The following is a 20,278-nucleotide window of genomic DNA, read 5'->3' on the forward strand; positions in this document are numbered from 1 at the left end:
AGAAGCCAGCTTCTTGTATCAGCAATAAATACACAGGAGAAGTATGCCAGGCAACCCCCTGTTAATTTAAGTTTAATGACTCAGTCCTGAAAAGGAGTTGCTTAATTTCTCCCACCACAGAAGTCATTCTCTTGTTCCGTAAAGCAGCACAACATATGTTTAGCTTTTAGGAATTAGCTTGTCCCAAAGATTTCAATTACATTTGGTTCTAAGAAAGCACTTTTAAAGGTGCAGCGATGCTAACTTTCTGTTAATACCAGCAGAAGTTACACACCTTAGAACTGGCAACAGCTATTTTGCTGGGTAAGACTGAGTACAAAAGGACTTAGAATTCAGAACATCTTGAAGTTGTTTGCCGAGATGACCTACAGATCACTTTCCTAAGGCTCTCAGTAATACCCAAACTATGACAGCCAGTGTGCTGCTGAGATGAGCCCAGGATGAGGCTGCTTCATGCTTTGTCTGGCACAATCACCAAACTTCTCTGCAACAGGGTGAAAAACATGGACCAAGACAGTAAAGGCAGACAAATGACCACATGTTGGACTTACTCAAATAGGGGATTATCATATTGGCAACAGAAACATTCTTCTCTGATCTCATCGAAGTCCCAGACTTGTGATGTTTCTCACAATTCTGCTACCAGACCCTCTACTTTCCCTGTCTCATGGAGCTGCCCCTACTTCAGTCCCTAAAACCTCAATCCCACTACTCAAAAAGTGATGTGAACTGGCACATAGCTTCCTCCTGAGCAAACAGGCTCCCCAGGGCAGTGGGCACAACACCAAGTCTGCTGGAGGTCAAGAAGTGTTTCGGGAACCCTCCCAGACACATGGTCACACAGGGACTCTGGACACACACTTACAGAGAGGGAAAACCGGGCTGAGGATGTTGCCTGGCTGCCACTGAGGTGACTAGCTCACATCAAAATAAATCCTTATGCTTACAACAAATTTCTGCTCGAGCTTAGGTGACCCAAGCCATGTGAAGCAGACTGCAGGATACACCCATCCTTGGAACAACTATAACATTGCACACATGCACGGTCATCATGCACTGATGCGTTTATGAGCTGCATTTTGGCCATTTCTGGTACACAGCAGTAACCTCAACTAAGTCACCGCAACAGCAGATCATGAAGAGGGAATTTCGCAAGAGTCCCCAGACACCAGTGGTGTCAGTTAAGGGTTGGCTCCTCTGTGTTATTCGTTAGTAGGTATTTCCTCTTGAGATCTATGAGCTTAAATAGACAGGATATACAGAGGAGAGAAAAGGCACTTTGAGAGAGAGCAGAACCATGCTCATATTAATACACATCTGTTTTCTTTTTACCTTACTTAGAACTAGAGAATACAAGGTTTATTTTGCTTATGAAATAATTACATCAAAAATTGCTCCCTCTCCCCTGCCAAAAATCCCTAAGTCTCAATTTTTCTTTAAAACGTTATCTCAGTTGTGGACCAGGAAATGGACAAACTGAGCCAAAATGAAAGATTTTGTTTTTTATTGAGTTATCTTAGGCTGTCAAAACCTTTCCTTTGGCTGTTGGCACCTCTATTTTGATGTAAACGTCCTAACATCAAAAAAATATATATATTATTATTAGTCATCTCGTTTATTTAACGAGCACTATGGTTAGATACCAATTGTTGTGCTGTATTTTCAGTACAAGCCAGGCTATCCAAGACTTTCAGGAATCTTTTGCGTTTCAGAAAGACAACCCTGTCTCAATATCAGGTTTATCAAAAAATATGAATAGAAATGAAAATAATTTTTGAAAGATGCGTGATTATTTTTCAGTTTCATAAAACTAAAGAAGAAAAATGCAAGGGAAGCCTATTGAAGACTGTATGGGTTTTGGATTCAGTCTATTTTGCTTAATGCCAAGTTCAAGCCTAGTAATGTTTACAATCTTTTTTAAGCACTGTGTGTCTATAAAATCTTTTGTTATATATCTTCTCTTTGTCAGTAAGTCTATTATTTCCCTTTATTCAGATCTTCATGCATTTGGTATGAAGGATGGTAAGGAAAGTCTTCTCTTTTTTGAGTATATTTATGTTTAAATCTTATATATCAGCAAAGAACCACAGGGAAGACTTTCCATTGAAATAAACTAAAAATGCAATTGATTTCCAGGAACTGCATAACACTTTAATTTGGAAAGCAGAGTTACCAACTCTTCCATCTTTTTTTTTCCCTTAAAACTCTGAAACAAATTGAACTTCAAATCCATTTCTTAAAAATTCCAAACAAACCCCTATAACCTATTAAACTCTATGCCAGACAATCTCTTTGCCATGCCAACACTTGCCTTTATGTTTCCCGCCAGTAAGAAGAAAAACCAGCCTAGACAAGAAGTCCAAGATCAACTATTTAGTAATATAAATTAAGACAAGGAAAATTTAGGAATGAGAGTCCTAAGTCAGAAGTCTCCAGCTGTTGCCTTAATTTTGTTCCTTCTGTTGGTTGAACTTCGGCTTTATGACTAAATCTCAAAGTTTACATGTGTGAAGTACAACAAATCCAAGTGCAAGGTGCTGCACCTGGGCCGGGGCAATCCCAGACATGAGTACGGACTGGATGAAGAACTCATTGAGAGCAGCCCTGCAGAGAAGGACTTTGGGGTTCTGGTGGACGAAAAGCTCAACATGAGCCAGCAGTGGGTGCCTGGAGCCCAAAAGGCCAACTTCATCCTGGTCTGCATCAACAGATGAGTGGCCAGTAGGTGCAGGGAGGTGATCGTGCCCCTCTGCTCTGCCCTTGTGAGGCCCCACCTGGAGTGCTGCACCCAGGTCTCGGGCCATCAGCAGGAGAAGGATGTGGATCTGTTAGAGCGAGTCCAGAGGAGGGCCACGAAGATCATCAGAGGGCTGGAGCACCCCTCCTATGAATGCAGGCTGAGAAAGCTGAGGATGTTTAGCCTGAAGAAGGGAAGGCTACAGGCTGACTATATTGCAGCTTTTCAATACTTAGAGGGATCTTACAAAAAAGATGGAGAGCGACTTTTTGCTCAGTCAGACAATGACAGGACAAGAGGTGACGGTTTTAAACTGAAAGCAGGGATATTTAGATTGGATGTAAGGAGGAAATTCATCCCTCAGAGGGCAGTGAGGCACTGAACAAGTTGCCCAGAGACGTTTTGGATGCCCCATCCTGGAGATGAGGCCCTGGGCAACCTGATCTTTGGGTGGGTTGCAGGCCTTGGAGCCCAAAGACCCACATTCTCCCCATGGCAGGAGTATGGTGGGAGAAGGCAAGAAAACTTTGCCAGAGTCTAGCCCTGCTCTTCCCTGTCATGTTCGTCCTCATTATATGGTCTGAATTTTGGGGTAGACGTGTGGTGCCAGGAGTTGGACTCAATGATCCTTATGGGTCCCTTCCAACTCAGGATATTCTATGATTGTTGTTAAGTGGAGATGTCCCAAAACAGAATCCTTGGAATTGGACAGTCCTAAGGGCATGCACTTCAAGGCCTTGTAAGAAAAACAGCATTTGACATGTGGGCAAACATAAGCAGCCCAGTTCTTTTCAGGCAATGATTTTTAGTAAGTACTGTAGTCCTGTTGTTTCTCTTCAGGTGCACACGTGTAGTTTCTGTCTGTCAGTGGAGTTGGTTACATACCCCACAAATTTTCTTTTTAAAGTACTTAGATTGCCCTAGTTCAGGGTCTTTTTCACAATCTCTCCACGCAGTAAGTGTGAGTCTGGTTGCCTAAACTGGAAGATTAAATTAAGAAGTGGGACATTTTAGCTTCCAGTGACTTTTAGAAGCACCTTGGTTCTTTCTCTAAAGAGCACTTCATTATCAAGGGAATTTTTGACAACTTTGAAATCAAGAAATTCATTTTTTTTTTTTTTTAAAGGAGTCAAGCTGAGCTTCTGCATTGAAAGGACTCTGACAATCGCACTTTGGGGAAACCAATACCTCTCACTAAACTTACAGTAGCAGCTGGGATGGTAACACTGCAGGAAAGATTTGCTTAAGCTTTATTCCTTTTAATGAAATAAAAAAATTATAAAAAAATTAAAAATTATCCTTGACCTTATCAGAGGCAGAATCATGCCCTGAATCATGAAACTTCTGACCAAACTAGTTTTGTTTCGGGCATCAGCTCTTTTTAAAGGCATGCTTACAATAAACCTAAAGAGACAGCGTGGAGAAAATTACAATTGCTGCTGGTGAAAAAAGAAAAAAAATCTGTTGTTTGTCATGCAGAGCATCTGTATATGGAAACACAAATCCCAGAGACTGATACTGCTGCTAAGTAATTAGGAGAGTTAATCTGCATTTACAGGAACAGCAAACACCAGGAAACACATGGGATTTGAAGGTGGTTTCACTGTGCTCTGCTTCTACCAGGACTTCAGGTCGATGCAAACTGACTGGTTTTGCCCCTGAATGTGACAGCCCTGTCCTCTCCCCATTCCTGGCTTCTCACTCCAGTGCTGCATCATCCTTTCCACAAGCACTCAGGCAACAATCCAGGTCAGAAAAGCAATTCAGGAAAGCAGTGCCAACACTAACACGAGGGCGTAAGCGGTGTGAGGGTAAGATCCCGTCACACAGGGACAAAAAAGCTGATAATAGCTAATAATTACTGTACTAAGATGCTTGTTGAACTGCAAGACCAGGAATAAAGTCATTAAAATGATGCTGGAAATCATCTTTCTCTATGCATATCTCAGAGTGAATTGGAAAAGTGGTGAAGCTAGTCTCTGCTGTGCCCAAGCTTCCCTTGACAATAAACATCATCACAGTGTCAGCTCCAATTTAAATTGGTGCTGTACAGCCCAGAACCATAGCCCATAGCTTTCCCTCTCCACTGCACCTGAGCTTCCAAGCTTACGGATGCACAGAAAGTTTATCTACATCCCAGCAATAATTCCTGTCCTTTGCAGTCACAATGTGCCCTTCCTCTCCATTCCCCAACATCAAGTGGAAATTAAGGTGTCAGAAATCTATGGCAGAGCAGCTTGTGAACTCATATTTGCTATATCCAACAATTCATTTAGACATTTCTCCATCTTCTTGCATAAATCATAGCAATGGAAGAGGTATGATGTACGTCTGTCTTTCCCAAACATTATCTCCTCATCTATCTTCTCAATTGCAGTGGCCATTTGCTAATTAATGGGCTTGACATAATTAGTTCTGTTTAAAGTCAAGCTATAGCTGAGCTTTTATTCTGACTTGAAAAAAACAGACAGCCATGAACCTACAGGAAATCATACTGCCAGCAAACAGCTCAGCTGGCTGCAGACTAATCATCTTTTCTTTCCCCTTTGTTAAACACATTCTTTCTCTTGGAAACTGTTCAATAGTTCATTAAACTAATAATCCCATTCAAATCTTGCCTCATAAATGGGTTTGTCAGCACTGTTTCTTTCAGGAGACAGTCATTTTAAATTGCCTCTACTTTAATGGGTTTAAGGATAGATTAAATCATGGCTTTGGCTGTGACTTATTGCTCCACATTACTTTATTAGTTATTATTTGTAAAGGCATTGGTGAATAACATGCTCATTTATTTTGCATTTTTTTCATGCTTTGCATTTATATCATACTTTCTCTTTACTAAGGAAGACTGGGTTGGGAACGGAGTAACATTCCAAGTAATGTTATCCAACAGAACCATATACAATCTTTCCTCCTACATTGCTGATGATGCCTCTTTTTACCAAAAAGAACTCACTGATTTGCTTACTAACAATATATCTATAACTATCCTCATACAAGGAGAGCTTGTGTCAGTCACACAGGAGTTTTTAGAGAACCGTTTCTCACTACAAGCTCTATGATATCAAATGATTCTGTGTATTTCTATTAATACTAATTGACTAAGGGTTCACAGAAAGTCACTGGACACCAAAGGAGAGCAGATATCAACTGCTGCCTGGGCTTACTCAGGGCTTTTCAGGGAAAAACTTAGGGAGTTATTTGTATAGTAGGCAGCTGTGCTATGTGCAGAAGTAGGAAAGAGCACCAAATAAATTCTTGTGTATTTGATTCTTCCAGAGTTGGTTAACACTTCACTGTGTAGCAAGCTGGAAGGAGGTGGAAGACAGTTGGGTAACACCCCTCCATACAGTTCAGGTATGATTCTATTTCCTTGCCCAAACTTAAATATAATAAAACGTAGAGATGGAAAGAATCTATGGTTCCATCCATTCCGGAGAAAAGGAGGGACAAAGAAGAATAAATCACAGAATCATTTAAGTTGGAAAAGACCTCTAAGATCATCAAGTCCAACTGTTAGCCTAGTACTGCCAACCATGTCCTGAAGCAGCACATCTACACATCTTTTGAATACCTCCAGAGACAGTGAATCAACCACATCCCTGGGCAGCCTGTTCCAATGCCGCACAACCCTTTCAGTGAAGATTTTTTTCCTAATATCCAACCTAAACCTTCCCTGGTGCAACGTGAGGCCACCCCCTCTTTTTTTTGCTGTTGCTTGGGAAAAGACACCGACCCCCACCCAGCTACAACCTGCTTTGAAGTAGTTGTAGCCAACCCAACCATCTTAATACGGTCAAAGCTCTAGGCATGAAGAAAAAGCTAAGTAATGTGTAAGATGCAGATAGCCTTTGCTTATAACCTTTGGTTATATTTTACAGCAGCAACAAATCCTGATACCTTAAAGCAGCAAAAAACAGGTCAGGGAAGATGTTTATCCACAACTGCCACTCTCTAAAGCTGTTTCTAGGCAGAGCAGGATGAGGGACTAGGACAGTCTGGTGAATCTACAACAAAAGTTACTGGGTCTGGGACTCTTCAGGGGATGGCTTTCAGTAGCTGACAGCCCCATCTACAACAGTGCAGATGGTGACATCTGTAGCTGCCTTCTCGGACCAGTAGAACACTGCTTTAAATATTCTTCAATAGATTTCTCATCTCAAGTGGTTTATCAGAGACAGAGAGAGGGAGATTTTAAGCAGAGCAATTGCTGAAGGGCTAGAAATCCTGAAGGAGAGATTTCAACACAAATCCAAGGAGACTGTCAGAGTCACTTGACACAGAGCATGGGAATTGCCTGAGGCAAAAGCTCCAGCCACTCTGAGTTTTGCCAGCTTTCCTTCCATTGTCCACCACGATCCTCTCCCTTGCAAAAAGACTGCTCTCCCAAGGGCTGGGAAACAATGAATCTTCAGTTATCTTAATTTATAGTTGCACAGATTTCCCTAAACAGACCTTGCACTTATCCCAGTGGGGCCTTTTCTCTTCCTACATCAATTGTTTCAGAGGGCATTAAAAAAGCAGAAGACAAAAGGAGAGAGGTAGCAGTGTGGTCCTTAGCTCTCAGCAGAGGACTGGGAGACCAACACTTCAGGCCTAATTCCGAGCCTACCTCAAATTTACTGTGTGGCCTTTAGTTGCTTACACAACTCATAATTTGGTATTACTTTACTTAAATGATAGCTCATGTCTGAGGCTTTAAATTAGAGAAAAGTTTTCTAACTTGGGAGCTTGGGCTTCGTTTTTAAAGCATTTGTGGGATTTGGACCCTTCAGATTCCCAAAAGTCAAAAAGAACTTAATCTGTAAGCTATTTTTGAAAACAGTATCTGGTCACCTAGGTCACCGAGTTTCATAAGATCACTGGATTCCAGGGACCTCCATTCTTTTCTATTCCCATTATGAACATAGTGATCAATCACATATTGCCCTGGGCTGCCAGACTGAACAAGAGTTTCTGGATCCGGTAGACAGTCACCCCATCCTTTGTAAGAAATGTCCATCATCCTTTTAATCACAAAGATTTGGAAAGTTTTTTTCCAGGGGGATAAATGGACTACATCCACAAAGATACTTGAAAGAATCACAGCAAAAGTACTTGTGGGTTATAATGGAAGAGACATAGGGTGGTCCTGCCCTGTGAATGAGCTAATGGCTGCTTTCGGTAACTAGTTTTGAGAAGAACAAGTCCCAGGGCAGCTGCTGTCCATCTTTTCTAAATCCACCATAGCCGAAACAATTGGCTGTGCATTTTTGAATTCAAAGAGCAAATGATGCCAGCACCACGGCCCTGCCCATGGCAGCTCTACTGCCAGGTTCTATGTTCCAGCTTCAGCCCACACATACATGTTTGTCTGTCTCGGCTGAAAGTGTGGTGCTCCATCCCATTCAAAAAGCATTCTCCAGCAAGTGCTGGAGGACTCTGGCACAGCCCAGGCTTTGCGCGTGTATCACGTTCTGCTCTGATTCTGCCCACGGACACAGGAACACTTTCCAAGAACTACAGCCAGGCAGACTTAAAATAACTCAGAATCAGTGCTGGGGCCAGGAACCATCTTGAGAACACACAAACACAGCTGAGCTCCAGCACAAGCTCCAGTATTCTCTAACTGAGCCCTGTATCCCTCCTCAGGTGGAAAGCCCTCACAAGTCCAGTTCTCACACTGATTTGGCTATGGATGAGACCACAAGCCACAACTTCGCAACAGAGGACTGAGTATGGACGCCTGCCCATGAGCAACGATCGAGAGAACAACCATTATGTAAAAGCAGTCATCAGAGGCAATAATCTCTCAGTACAGCCCAGAGCATCAATTGCTAGCAGAGAGACGAGTGACAACAGGGTTGAAACCCAAGCTGACAGCATCCCCGCTAGTGACAGTGGAAATCCCAGCCAAAGCCATTGCTCCAGGCAAATGTCCAGGATCCTTCCCACCAGCAGGCAGGATGTGAATGGCTCCTCACAGTCCTGGTGCGAGCCCCTGTAGTACTGTGATCCACTGATCAAAGCCGCAGAGCCCAGTGCACAGCACTCTGTTCACACAGGAGGAGTCTGGGTTCTCTGCCTGCTTGGCTGTCTCCTGTGGTAAGAGTTTTCCTCCTACCCTGGGTCTGCAGAGCAGATTCCTTCCTAAACTCAATGAAAAATAGAAAAGGCAATTCTGTAGGCATGTCTCTATGTGCTATAATAACAAACAAAGTTCTGCTTTGTAAAATAGAAATGAATATTAAACATACCCTCGTAAAGTGTCTTGGCCTCTTCTTCTCACTCTGTTTGCTGGCTGTCTTTCCTCATAGCCTGCAAATCTGTCTGTCTGCAAGTCCCCTTCATATTGACCCTGGGTTTGTTCCACATACAAAACCGCTGTACATCCCAGCATGAACCTGGCCAGCCATAATACCCCCATGATGGCACGGATTCCACGATTCCCCTGGATGCCCCGAAAGCTTCTTCCAGCTGGAGGGTCCCTGCTGCCTTGGTGGAGGATGGGTTTTGGCAGCAGCCCCTAAGTGCCAAGGTGCCTTTCTGCTGTTCCCTTTCTAGAAGCAAAGACAGAGGAAAGAGAGAGAAAGACAAACAAGTGTTCTTAAGGGCTTCCATACTTTTAAAATGATTGTTCACCCCAGGCTGTCCCCCCCCCAAAGTTAATACAGTGAGATCATACAGTCACACTGAGTTTGGCGCCTTGTGCATGCAGCCAACATGCTCACACTGTCATTCTGCACCACATCATCGCCAAAGCCTTCCTTTCCCAAGAGACAGAAACCAAAAGATCTCCAAGGGCTACAGCTCCGCTCTTGTATTCAATTTTCCTGCCTTCCTGGGGAAGGAATGAAGAGTGCCCTGCGTGTAGTGGGTCATGATACCGAACTTGGCACGGTACCTAGGTTCAGAGGAGCAACACGAGATGCAGGGCTATGAAGCAAGAGGAGACTAGCACTTCAAGGAAGGGTGGATCCTATTTATGGACCATCTTCCCAGGTCCCATAGCTCTGCAAAATTGTATTGTATTCAAGCCAGGCTGGATATGTGACAGAGATTGAAAACAACCTCCCAGATACCTGGTACTTCAAGCAGTCAGAGGAATTGCTAGAAAACACATCAGAAGAGTATATATGCCAGTGTTGAGGTAGGCAAAAGGGTCACATGTTCAAGATGGAAGACTGTGGGGTGGGGCTACAGGATGAAGACATGGTTCATTAAGCTAAGTCTGGTTTCTGTGGAGGATGAAGGAACAGAGTAGAGGAGGAGGGTGAAGGGACGAGGTGGAGAGCTGGGTGTGCTCAGGGGTATGTAGGAGCAGAGACCCTTAGCTGGGCCAGGCAGCTGGGAATGACAGGCCACAGGGAGAGGGATGGTATGGGGTCCAAAACTTCTTCAGAGAGCAGGGAGTGGGCCAAAGGAGGCAGACACCTGTGGTTATGGACACAGCTTGGGATGAGCACAGCATTGCCAGCTCTCCCGGGCTGCACGCCAGCAACAGAGCCCATGAGCCAGACCATAGGGAGACAAAGACCAGGTCCAGGCTGTTGCCCTGAAACACACCAGGGCAGTTTCTCAGTCCCCAGAGATTTTCTGCCCTAAGCAAGCCCACGTGGATCAGTCTTGATGAACAAGACCCCTTCCTGGGACAAAAGATGAGAGCCCTTCTCCCTCCTTTGGGGGCAGTAACATGGGGGAGAGGGATCTGCGGACAGGCTCTGGACCCTGTCCTGGGCCAATATGTGCAGAGCCCAGGAGCTGAGCCCTCAGGAGAAGCTGAGGGCCAGCTCATGCCACGGAGTACTATGGGCAAGGCACCCAAAGCAGTCTCTGGAGCAGCTTAATTTTAGTCCTTGTGGTCATTCTGGGTCTGATGTAGCACTGAGGGCAAAAGGAAAATAGACCCAGGTAAAGGGCACAGATCCTGGCACAACACAGACCGAGGAGGAGGAGTGCAATCAGGACTGGGGTCTTCCTCAGTGACGAGGAGCATGGCCCCAGGCTTGGGGTGAGGGTGCAAATATGGGCAGAGGGTGCCAGGAACAGGCAGTGCTGTGAGGCTGGGCTCAGAGGGGGAGACCAGGGAGGCTATGAGAAAGCTCAGTGAAAAGACTGAAAAACGGATCACAGAGGAACGTTCTCCCCAGACTGCACCCCCTGATCCTGTGCCCTCTTATTCCTCCCCCTAGCCCCCATCACCCCTCCCATTCTCCAAATCCCCCAGCCCTGCACTGGCATGTGCAAATGACCCTTCAGCTCCTCCCTTGCCCACCCCCACGCATCGGAGTTGGGGTCCCTTCCTTGCTTCTTCTGGTCGGGGGAGGGTTAGAAAGCATCTCTCACCTCAAGACCCCAAAGTTTGCTCCTTCAGGGAGGAATCCTCACAGGTCTCCCCTCTCCACCCAGAGTGGAAATATCTGCTGCTTCTGAGAGAGGCACAGGCTTTAAGTCCGCTCCTGCTGGGAGGGACAGGGCCCCTGAGCCTCCCCTAACTGTCCCCCTTGCTTTCCCACAGCAGCACTTTCCAGTTCCAGCCCAGCCCCAAAGCAGGCAAAATCAGCCCAGACAAGGCAGAAAATGCGTCTGAACAACAACAAAAAGAAATTCCTCACAACTCCAGAGCGGTGTCCCAGCTGGGAATCTCTCAGCTCTTGAGGGCATGCATTTTTCAGGCTCTAATATTTCAAATGCAGTGAATGAGAAAGACAGAGTGGGAAGGAAAAGGCAGGGCTGGGAGCAGAGGCAGAGACAAAGAAACTGCCTTTCCTGCAGCAGCCTTGCAAGCTCTGCTGCTACTTTGCTGCACATGCCTGTCTGCTGAAGGCTGGAATATGATTACCTTCAGCTAGACAAAAGGGAGAGCATTTCCTTTCCTCCCAGAGTTCTCAAGGTAGCTCACGAATGGAAGCGAAGTCATTAAAAGCTGAAAGTTTTACACTTCCAGAGATTTCCAGCCTTCATGCAGAAATTTAAGCTGAAGAAACTCCAGATTTATCCATTTCCTCACAGAGAAATCAGAAGCAAGACAAATGATCGATACACAGGCACGTACTATGAGAGCATTAACAAAGGTCTTACTAAGAGAGTATGGAAAAGTCATTTACACCATCAAAAGAGAGTTAAAAAGGCTCAAAAATTATTTTCAGCTTTGAGAAATTCCATCCAACACCACTTGTAAGAACTACACTGACAAAGCAAGGAGAGAGCCAATCACTAAATCAGATTTAAAACTGATCTGCAAGTTTGGAAGGACTCAGGAAAGACTTTTCAAAACCATGCCTTTGAGTTTGCAAATTACATTAATAAAAAAATGCATAAAACTTAAAAAAAAAAATACAATTAGGCAGACAAAGAATTACAACATCAATTACAGATAGAGAGAAAGAAAACCGATCCTAGCTATGCAGGATTGGATTTAGTCCGAAACTTTTTAAATACCTTTACGTCCTGGAATTGGTGATGTACCCAGAGCTCCTTTGTTTAGTGGAGATCTGGGCAGAAAAGAAGGGAATAAAACCCTCACCCTTGAAGGAAGAGAAGAAAAGGTACAGCCTAATCCAAATTGGACAGGGGGAGGGCCTTGCGGTGGAGGAAGGGGTGCAGGAGGAGTGGGAGTAGCAAGGGACAACCCTACCGCATTCTTGAGCCAAAAGTTTTTAACTTCAAGGAGGGACTGGGGCGGGGGGAGAGGTTGGGTTTAGCAAGAGACGTTTGAATGCAGACATGATTATCACCTAGCCATTCCTTGTGAGTGGAGGACTCGCTCAGCTCAGTTAATTAGGGAGCACTTTCAGTTCAGCTGGATGCAGTGACTGCTCGTCCCAAATTTAGGCTGGAGCTGCAGGAGGCAGAAGGGCATTAGTAACAGTGACTTCACATCAAAAGATCTGATGAAAAATAATTCATTTTCAATTTGGGGGTGATTCCTCATCTCTTTTTTAGAAAAGTGATTGTGTGTCAACAGTAGCAGGAAAAAAAAAAAGACTTTCAAGTAAAAGGTACTTTTCTTGCTGATCACTTTCTTTTACTCAGCACAGCTGATGTGAAACAATTAAGCAAACACAGGTAACCTGAAGGTTAAGTGACCCAGCCCAGGACCTTTACACTCAAAAGCTACCTGGGCTCCAAAAGAGGAAATCTTTGACGTTACAAGCATTTTCACTAATTAAATAAATTAATAATTCTATGATGACCTTTGAATGCCAGCTGTGAGGCTAATTCTGCTCTTTTGTTCCATGCAATACTTTTTTTTTTTTTTTTTTTCTTTCTCTGCCTCTTGCTTAGGAGTCTCCCGGGAAACCCCAAATCAAGTTGCTTTTCAGCTCAAAGATGTTCGGATAAGGGTCTGAACCAAATGGACCCTAAAAGGCTGTGCCCAACACACCAGCAACGTGAGGAAGCTTCCTTATTGTCCTACCATCTGGCTCAGGGCTCAGTTACCTTTTTACACTCAGCAGCTGAGGGTTCAGATACAGCTCACAATTCAGTTTACAGAGGTGCAGAAATTCCAAGGCAAGCCCCAAGCTCACAGGGAGATTGTCATCTCTTCTCCTGCTTCTCTTTGAGGCGTCTTCACTGCCTTCTTTGTTCTTTTTGCTTTTCCTAATTAACCCCCTACTAGCTTTATAGAAGTCAGAGTGATGCTCAGCCTAATTAACAACAAACTTGTGGAGACTAACAGGGAAAAAGCAGACCTCGATTTTACAAGCAGCCAATAACGGAGCATTTCAAGGAATGCAGTTCTGTCAACAAGTCTGTAGTGTTTTTTACAGCTCAACAAGATATATAAACTATTTCCTGGGCCCGACCCTGCAGTGCCTATTTATGTTAAAATAAATGTGAATTTCACCTGATTAAGAATGGCTGAACTGCTCATACAGAGCAACACAGCAATGGAAGTATAAGAAAATACATTTTTTCTCTCTCTCAAAGGCACAGCAAGTTGGAGGGTACAACTGTTGATGCAAAAGATTCCCTTTGTCAGCCTTGTCTAGTTCAAAGCATGTTAACTCCTATATTGTATTCATAACAATGTTTATGTGATCAGTAGATAATTAAAGGTATTCTGGCACATAAAAATACACACAGGGTCTTTGTTATATTTTCAGGAACTCTGGAAAGTCTATGGCTTTTGACCATCACATATTTTTAAAAGTAAGTGTCCAAAAGGTGATACTGCATAAACGAAGAAGTGTTCTTGTTTCCTTTTTTAGGTGCAAAATCAACCACAGATCTTTACTTTTGGAATGCACTTGTAATGCCAGATAAATTTTATTTGGGTCTACAGTCTGGTGTATCTGGGCTACTGAAGACTGTTCTTTATGCTTAGAATAGATGCTATCCTGTGCCTCACCTCTGGCATGATCCTGCTCAATCCATTTCCTCTGTTAATTCACATGTAACTGATCTCAGAGAACGCATTTAATTAACATTTCCCAGGTTCATTTGCTTTCCTCTCTCTAAAACCTCTCTCTGAGGGGCTGCAGTTGAACACAACCCTGCAAATGACTGGCACGCGAGGGAAATACACTTTTTTTCTACATTCCCTATTGAATGGTTAAGCAGCATTTTAATCCGTTCAACATATGCAAATCTCTATGAACATGATGCTTTTAGCTCCTCCTTTATTTTCTAGACTGAGGCTTTTCAGCACAGCTGTATCTGATTAAGGCACATCAAGTCCCAGGATTCAGACATTGCAGCAAGATCTCTTTCAAAGTCTCATTCAAGCCTCCAACCAGTTCTTTATTTCCCCACTGTCACATCATTGTTGCTGGCCACACGGAGTTACTAACATTTGTATAATTTCTCTAGCTCTCCAGCTGCTTTCCCCTTGGGTGGCTGGGTATTTTGGTATTGTTTTTGTGCACAATAATACATTCACCCAAAATGTTCCTGGGTCTACCTGCTCTGAGGTATAGAGAAGGCAAATGAATACCTAAGCATGTTATCTACCTCTAATGCTTGTGTCCAATATAAATTCAGAGCAGGTCTGAAGTTGGAAGAAAGTCATCTTTACTTCAGGCAATATTGGGGTGTATATCTGCCCCCTGCAAAACAAGAACTAGCAGTGAGCCCACTCGTGCCTGTGGAAGTGGTGGACCAGCTGATATTTCTCAGCTAAATTGTTTCATGGTCCACAAAACTGCCAGGGAGAAACTCTGAAGTGGAAGGAGCAGTAGGATGGCAAAATGTACTCCCAGCCAGCCCACAGAAAATTGCCCTAGATATTCATATAAAAAAAAGATATGTCTCAGTGTAGTTTTAAAAAGCCATATGGAGAATCTGTATTTGTAGGAATAAAGATCTGTAGACAGATAAGTATCAACAACATAACAGATCTATCTTTAGCAAAGTTTGCTATAGGACAAGTACAGTAGCCACTATTTTAACTAAGGCTGCCTAACTGAATAACATAATTAAGTTGGGGAATTTTATTAGCTTGGCCTTTGTGGATTCCAAATCATGCCCAAAGAAAACTCTTAGTACCCAAACTTTCATTTTCTGGCCGTATAATTTGTCTAATAAAGATTATTGCATTTCTGTTGCCTTGAAGAAAAAGAAAACATTCCTGGTTCAGTATTCAGATGTTCATGGTACCTTTTTAGGATGCTAATGACTTGATGTGAGTGCTCGGGGTCTCATCATGTGAAGCTCTCCAGGAGTTCCTCGTGTGGGCAATGGTAGAGCTGTCAGTACATATGATGTCCATGTCCTTTTCTCTGAAATGTTACTTAATCTCTCTACCTTACACCCAAACCAATTGCTATAGATCACCTTTTAATAGATTGTTTTGTGTCATATCTGTCTCTTTCTACTTAACTGTGCAATTAAACATGGGCTTTCTGGCCTGTTTTTCAGAGTGAGTGCCGTCTGAGACATTGCTTAAGACTCGGAGACAGTTGTGCTGGTGCAGAGCCTGCATAACTCAGTAAGTATATATGCATACAGATGGACTGTAAAATATCTTGGAAGGTTATTTTTCTGCCATTTTTCATCACCTAATCAAAGTAAAATATAAAGCCCAACACTGCATTCCTGATATATGTGGTAACAGTCAATTGTCATATTGCAAGAAATACACTCAGATCATTTGATTATAAACTAATCTGATCTATACTGTTTCCAAATGCTTATTTTTTTTCCATTTCAGCTACCTGTGAATCTGAGTGCTTTGATATTAGAAGGACATTAAACCCCAAAATATATAATATTTATAATAAATATAAATAAATAATAAATAATAATAAAACCCAAGTGAACAACTAAAGAGGTAAACATGCTTTTTATATTAATATACTGCAAACTGCCATCTGTTTTACCTATTTGTATGTCATACATGGAAATCAGCTATTAATCTGTAAATTAAGTCATTAATCTACTGCTATGCCTCACATGAAGCTGTACAGACATCTCATTTGATTAGTATAATTTTAAGCAGAATGAGGACTGCTGTCTTATGAAATGAAGATTCTAAATTTTTCCATGGTGAAACACCTTTTATTCTTACATAAATATCAGTAAAGCAAATCACAGGTGAGCGAAAATTTACTCATTGTAAGTTTTATGTAGAGGTAGCAAATTCAGAAAGTTTGTTAGCAAGAGGTGAGAGATCATGGAACCAAGGTTTGTACCATTGCTAAATCTGTGAATACAGGTCTGAAGAACATTGTAATCTCTGCCCCTGCCACCAAGCTTCTGTGAAGTGACAGACGCACCACTTAAACTGATAGTTTCATAGTTTTATGATTTGGGGTCCCTTGTTTTTAGAGGCCTAGCACAGAACAAGTAGGTTTCCTTTGCAGAAATGATCATAGAATCAATGAGTGGCTTGAGTTAGAAGGGAACTCAAAGATCATCCAGTTCCAACCCTCTGCCATAGGCAGGAATGCCACCCACTAGATCAGGTTGCTCAGGGCCTCATCCAACTTGGTCTTGAACACCTCCAGGGATGGGGCATCCACAACCTCTCTGGGCAACCTGTTCCAGTGCCCCACCATCCTCTGAGGGATGAGTTTCCTCCTAGCATCCAATCTAAATCTCCCCTCTTTTAGGTTAAAAACATTCCCCTCTGTCCTGTCAATATCTGATAGAACAAAGAGTCGCTCTCCATCTTTTTTATAAGTCCCCTTTAAGTACTGAAAGGTTGCAATGAGGTCACCCCGTAGCCTTCTCTTCTCCAGGCTGAACATCCCCAGCTCTCTCAGCCTTTCTTCTCAGGAGAGGTGCTCCAGCCCCTTGATCATCTTTGACCCTCCTCTGGACCCACTCTAACAGCCCCACATCCTTCTTGCACTGGTGGCCCCAAACCTGGATGCAGCACTCCACATGGGACCTCACAAGGGCAGAGCAAGGCCTTACAGAAGTCCAAGGAGATTACATTGGTCGGTCTTTCCTTGTCAACTTATGCAGTCACTCCATCATAGAAGGCCACCAGGGTGGTCAGGTACCATTTGCCCTTGGTGAAGGCTATCTTGGATCACCTCTTTGTCTTGCATGTGCCTTGACGTTCCTTCCAGGAGGATGTAAAATATGTCTCAAAATAAGCAATTTTTTTTTTTTCCTGTCAGCTGCACTGTTTAAAATGCCGATAATTAAAATGCCATGTAAAACAGGATAACGTCTTGCGTTAGTTCACATGGCTGTCAGGCAGAGACACTAAGAGTGAAATTTTCAAGTTTTAAAAGGTGAAACATAATATAAAATGCTTTTTATTGATTATTATTATTAATTCTATTCATTAGAATAGAGCTGTACAAGTAATTGGTTTTGTTTGTTTGCTTGTTTCTACACTGAACAAACTGAAAGAAATAAAGGAAGGGAAAGAGAGAGTCGTTAAGGGCGATTTGCTGTATGAAAAATCAACACATTTTTAGCTTGACATAAACATATAATCTGATATTAAACTTTGCACTTTGGGTTTTGGATTTTTTTTTAATCATTATGTTATATATATATTTATTTACTGAAATTCCTAAAATTCTGGTTTGATAGGAAAAAGTACAACATATAATTTTACAATTAATGAAATATTTGTAAATAATCATCTCTCAAAAATATTTGACAACCTCAAAAAAGATTCATAAGTTTTTCACTGCATTTGGCCAGGAATTTTTGCCACGTCTCTTTTGGTCTTAGACTGACTGTGGGCAAAAACCAATGCATATAACCATCCAACAGGGAAGAGAAGAAGATCACTTCTCCTAATTTTGGTGAGCACTAGGTATCATGTGCACTGCATGCAACAATCTAATCAAAAAATGACATGAGATCATCATTTGTTTGTGTCACTATAATCATTAAAATCCATAAGGGAGAATGTTTAAGGTTACCTATAAGGTTGTGAACCCCATTTTCTTTTTAATGCCTGACTTGGCTACCTTTTGGCTCTTTCTCTGGGCAATACATGGTATCAGGATCTTGTAAAAAGAAGTATAGTGAGAGAAGGGAACTTGCTTTTTTCTGTCTCTTTCACCATTGTCAGTCCTGATGTTACACATTATTACACTTCTCTCCTGTATTTCTGCATGAATGTGTAACAGATGATGCCTTCAGTCATATCAGTGACTGTCAAAAACATGTAACAAAGCCTAACAAAGCCGAGTTAAGGTTGCTTTAACTTTTCTATTTTTGACTTCAGTGAGGGTAATCTAAAATTAGTACATGTTGCTTCTTGCAGGATGACACAATTGCTGTCAGGACAGCAACAGTTCTTAAGCATGAAGTCATCTAAAAAATCAAAATCAGGCTCTTGTATTCAGATTCTTGCTGTGAACTGAGGTCAGGGAATATGAGATTTATACTGCTGCTCCAAGATCCCTGCAAGGCTGTGTCCTGGCAGGCCCAAAGCTGCTCGCTCTAGCCTTGAAATCTCTAAGAAATCAGAGATTTTATTTAAGGGATATGGTGTATAATGGTCTGAGCAGGATGCAATGAAGTGCGTATGATAAACCTGCACTACCTGAGAGCTTTGCAATGCCGGGGCATGGGATGCTGCCAGCAGGTAGTGCTGTGATCGCTACAACCAGCTGCTCAGATAGTGAGGATGGAGGGGGTCATAAAAAGGATTCTAAGAAGCCAGATAGCTGTGTTTGTGTACAGGTTACTAGTCTCCACTTCTTCTTGATAGGGAGTTGATGATGCTCTGTTCTGGATGGAGCTGTGGCACCTGGACTCCTCCTGAAAGGCAGGTAGATGTCCCTCGGGTCCAGAACAACCTGCAGTGCTCTGGACTAGTTAGTCCAGAGCTGCAGAGTATGTCCAGAGACATGTTCCTCAAAGAACAAGACTTGTTCAGAAATAGGCCGGAGTCAGATGTGCTAGGTAATGGAAGGGAAAGACATGTGCCCTGAATGTGCTTTACTGAAAGCTCTAGTGTTATCTTCCAGGCTGGGTTTTTGGCAGAACAAACCAGTAATCCTGAAGTTCAGGCACTGGCACAGCAGAAGACATACAATAGTGTGTGCAGGAAGCCAAGTCCAAATAAACCTGGCAAGTTAGCAGAATGTCTGAGAGTCTGGGCAGGTGGCATGGGAGCGGTCTGCAGATGGCATGGGGGCAGACACATAGCAAAGGGGCATGTGCTGCTCGCAGCCATTACAGACACTTAAATTACTTTTTTTTCTTTTTCCCCACAACAAAATTTTTCTTGATGTGCTGCAGGAGCACAAGTCCCACATAACCTTGGTATTACATAGACAACATGTTTTTGATGCTGTTCCTGGGTGTTCTACAATGTAAGTGATTTATGCGGGCTCAAGGCAGTGCTCAAAAGACAAGTTCCATCTTTCTTCAGATCTGCTGAGAGATAATTAAGTCATCTCTTTGTGCTTCAGGTGTCATGCCCCCAAACGTGGGTATGATGCCATCTTCCTTTGAAACATGCTTCTGGAGTGAATAGGAATAAAAAATAAATGCAGGGAATTTCCAGAAACTTCTTGTCCAATTTCATCTCAAACAAATTGACATCAAAAGTGGAAGCTATCAACACCATGTGAAGAATTTAAAAAGTGTGAGGAACAAATTCAGACAAAGGTTTCTTTAGGGAAATCATCCTACAACAATAAATATTTCATTCACTTCAGATTGTCATCAGGTATTTAACATCAAAAGAGTTTTATCATCTTATCTGACATTCTAAATAATTCAGGCCAGAAATTTCACTGCCACACATTCTCTTTTACTCCAGACTAAACAACCCAAGTGTCCTCAGCCTCTCCTTACAGGCCATGCCTTCCAGCCCTTTTACCAGCCTTTTTGCCCTCCTCCGGATGTTTTTGAGTACCTTAACATCCTTTTTGTGGAGCGCAGAACTACTCACAATACTCAAGGTGAGGCAACACCAGTGCTACATGTAGAAGGAGAATTGCCTCTTTTGACTTGCTGGCATTGCACCATGCCAGATACTATAAAGAAAATTAACTCTATCCCCGCCAAACCTATAGTACAGTCATTTACCTTTGTTGAACTTCATGCTGTTGTTGATTGTCTACTGCTCCAGTGTATTTAGATCCTTCTGCGAGGCCTCTCAATCCCTCACAAAAGCAAGTTTGTTTTTCT

At 42.8% G+C, this 20,278-nt stretch overlaps 1 protein-coding gene across 3 annotated transcripts in view; it reads right to left on the bottom strand.

The window, feature by feature from the left end:
* Positions 1 to 12,318, bottom strand: part of FBN3 (fibrillin 3) — a 117,077-nt gene extending 104,759 nt beyond the window's left edge. The window contains exons 1-2 of one of the 3 annotated variants that reach the window (XM_013195275.3): positions 12,158 to 12,318; positions 8,974 to 9,276 (exon numbers count right to left, since the gene is read on the bottom strand). In XM_013195275.3, the coding sequence (XP_013050729.2) occupies positions 8,974 to 9,143 (170 nt within the window). In that variant the 5' untranslated portion in view covers positions 9,144 to 9,276; positions 12,158 to 12,318. Of the gene's footprint in view, positions 1 to 8,973; positions 9,277 to 11,062; positions 11,214 to 12,157 lie in introns of those variants that run through there. The other 2 variants (XM_013195276.3, XM_066984007.1) reach the window with 2 other exon arrangements.
* Positions 12,319 to 20,278: the final 7,960 nt, after the last annotated feature.

The sequence above is a fragment of the Anser cygnoides genome, chromosome 27 (genome assembly GCF_040182565.1).
Source record: "Anser cygnoides isolate HZ-2024a breed goose chromosome 27, Taihu_goose_T2T_genome, whole genome shotgun sequence".
NCBI classification, from domain to species: domain Eukaryota; kingdom Metazoa; phylum Chordata; class Aves; order Anseriformes; family Anatidae; genus Anser; species Anser cygnoides.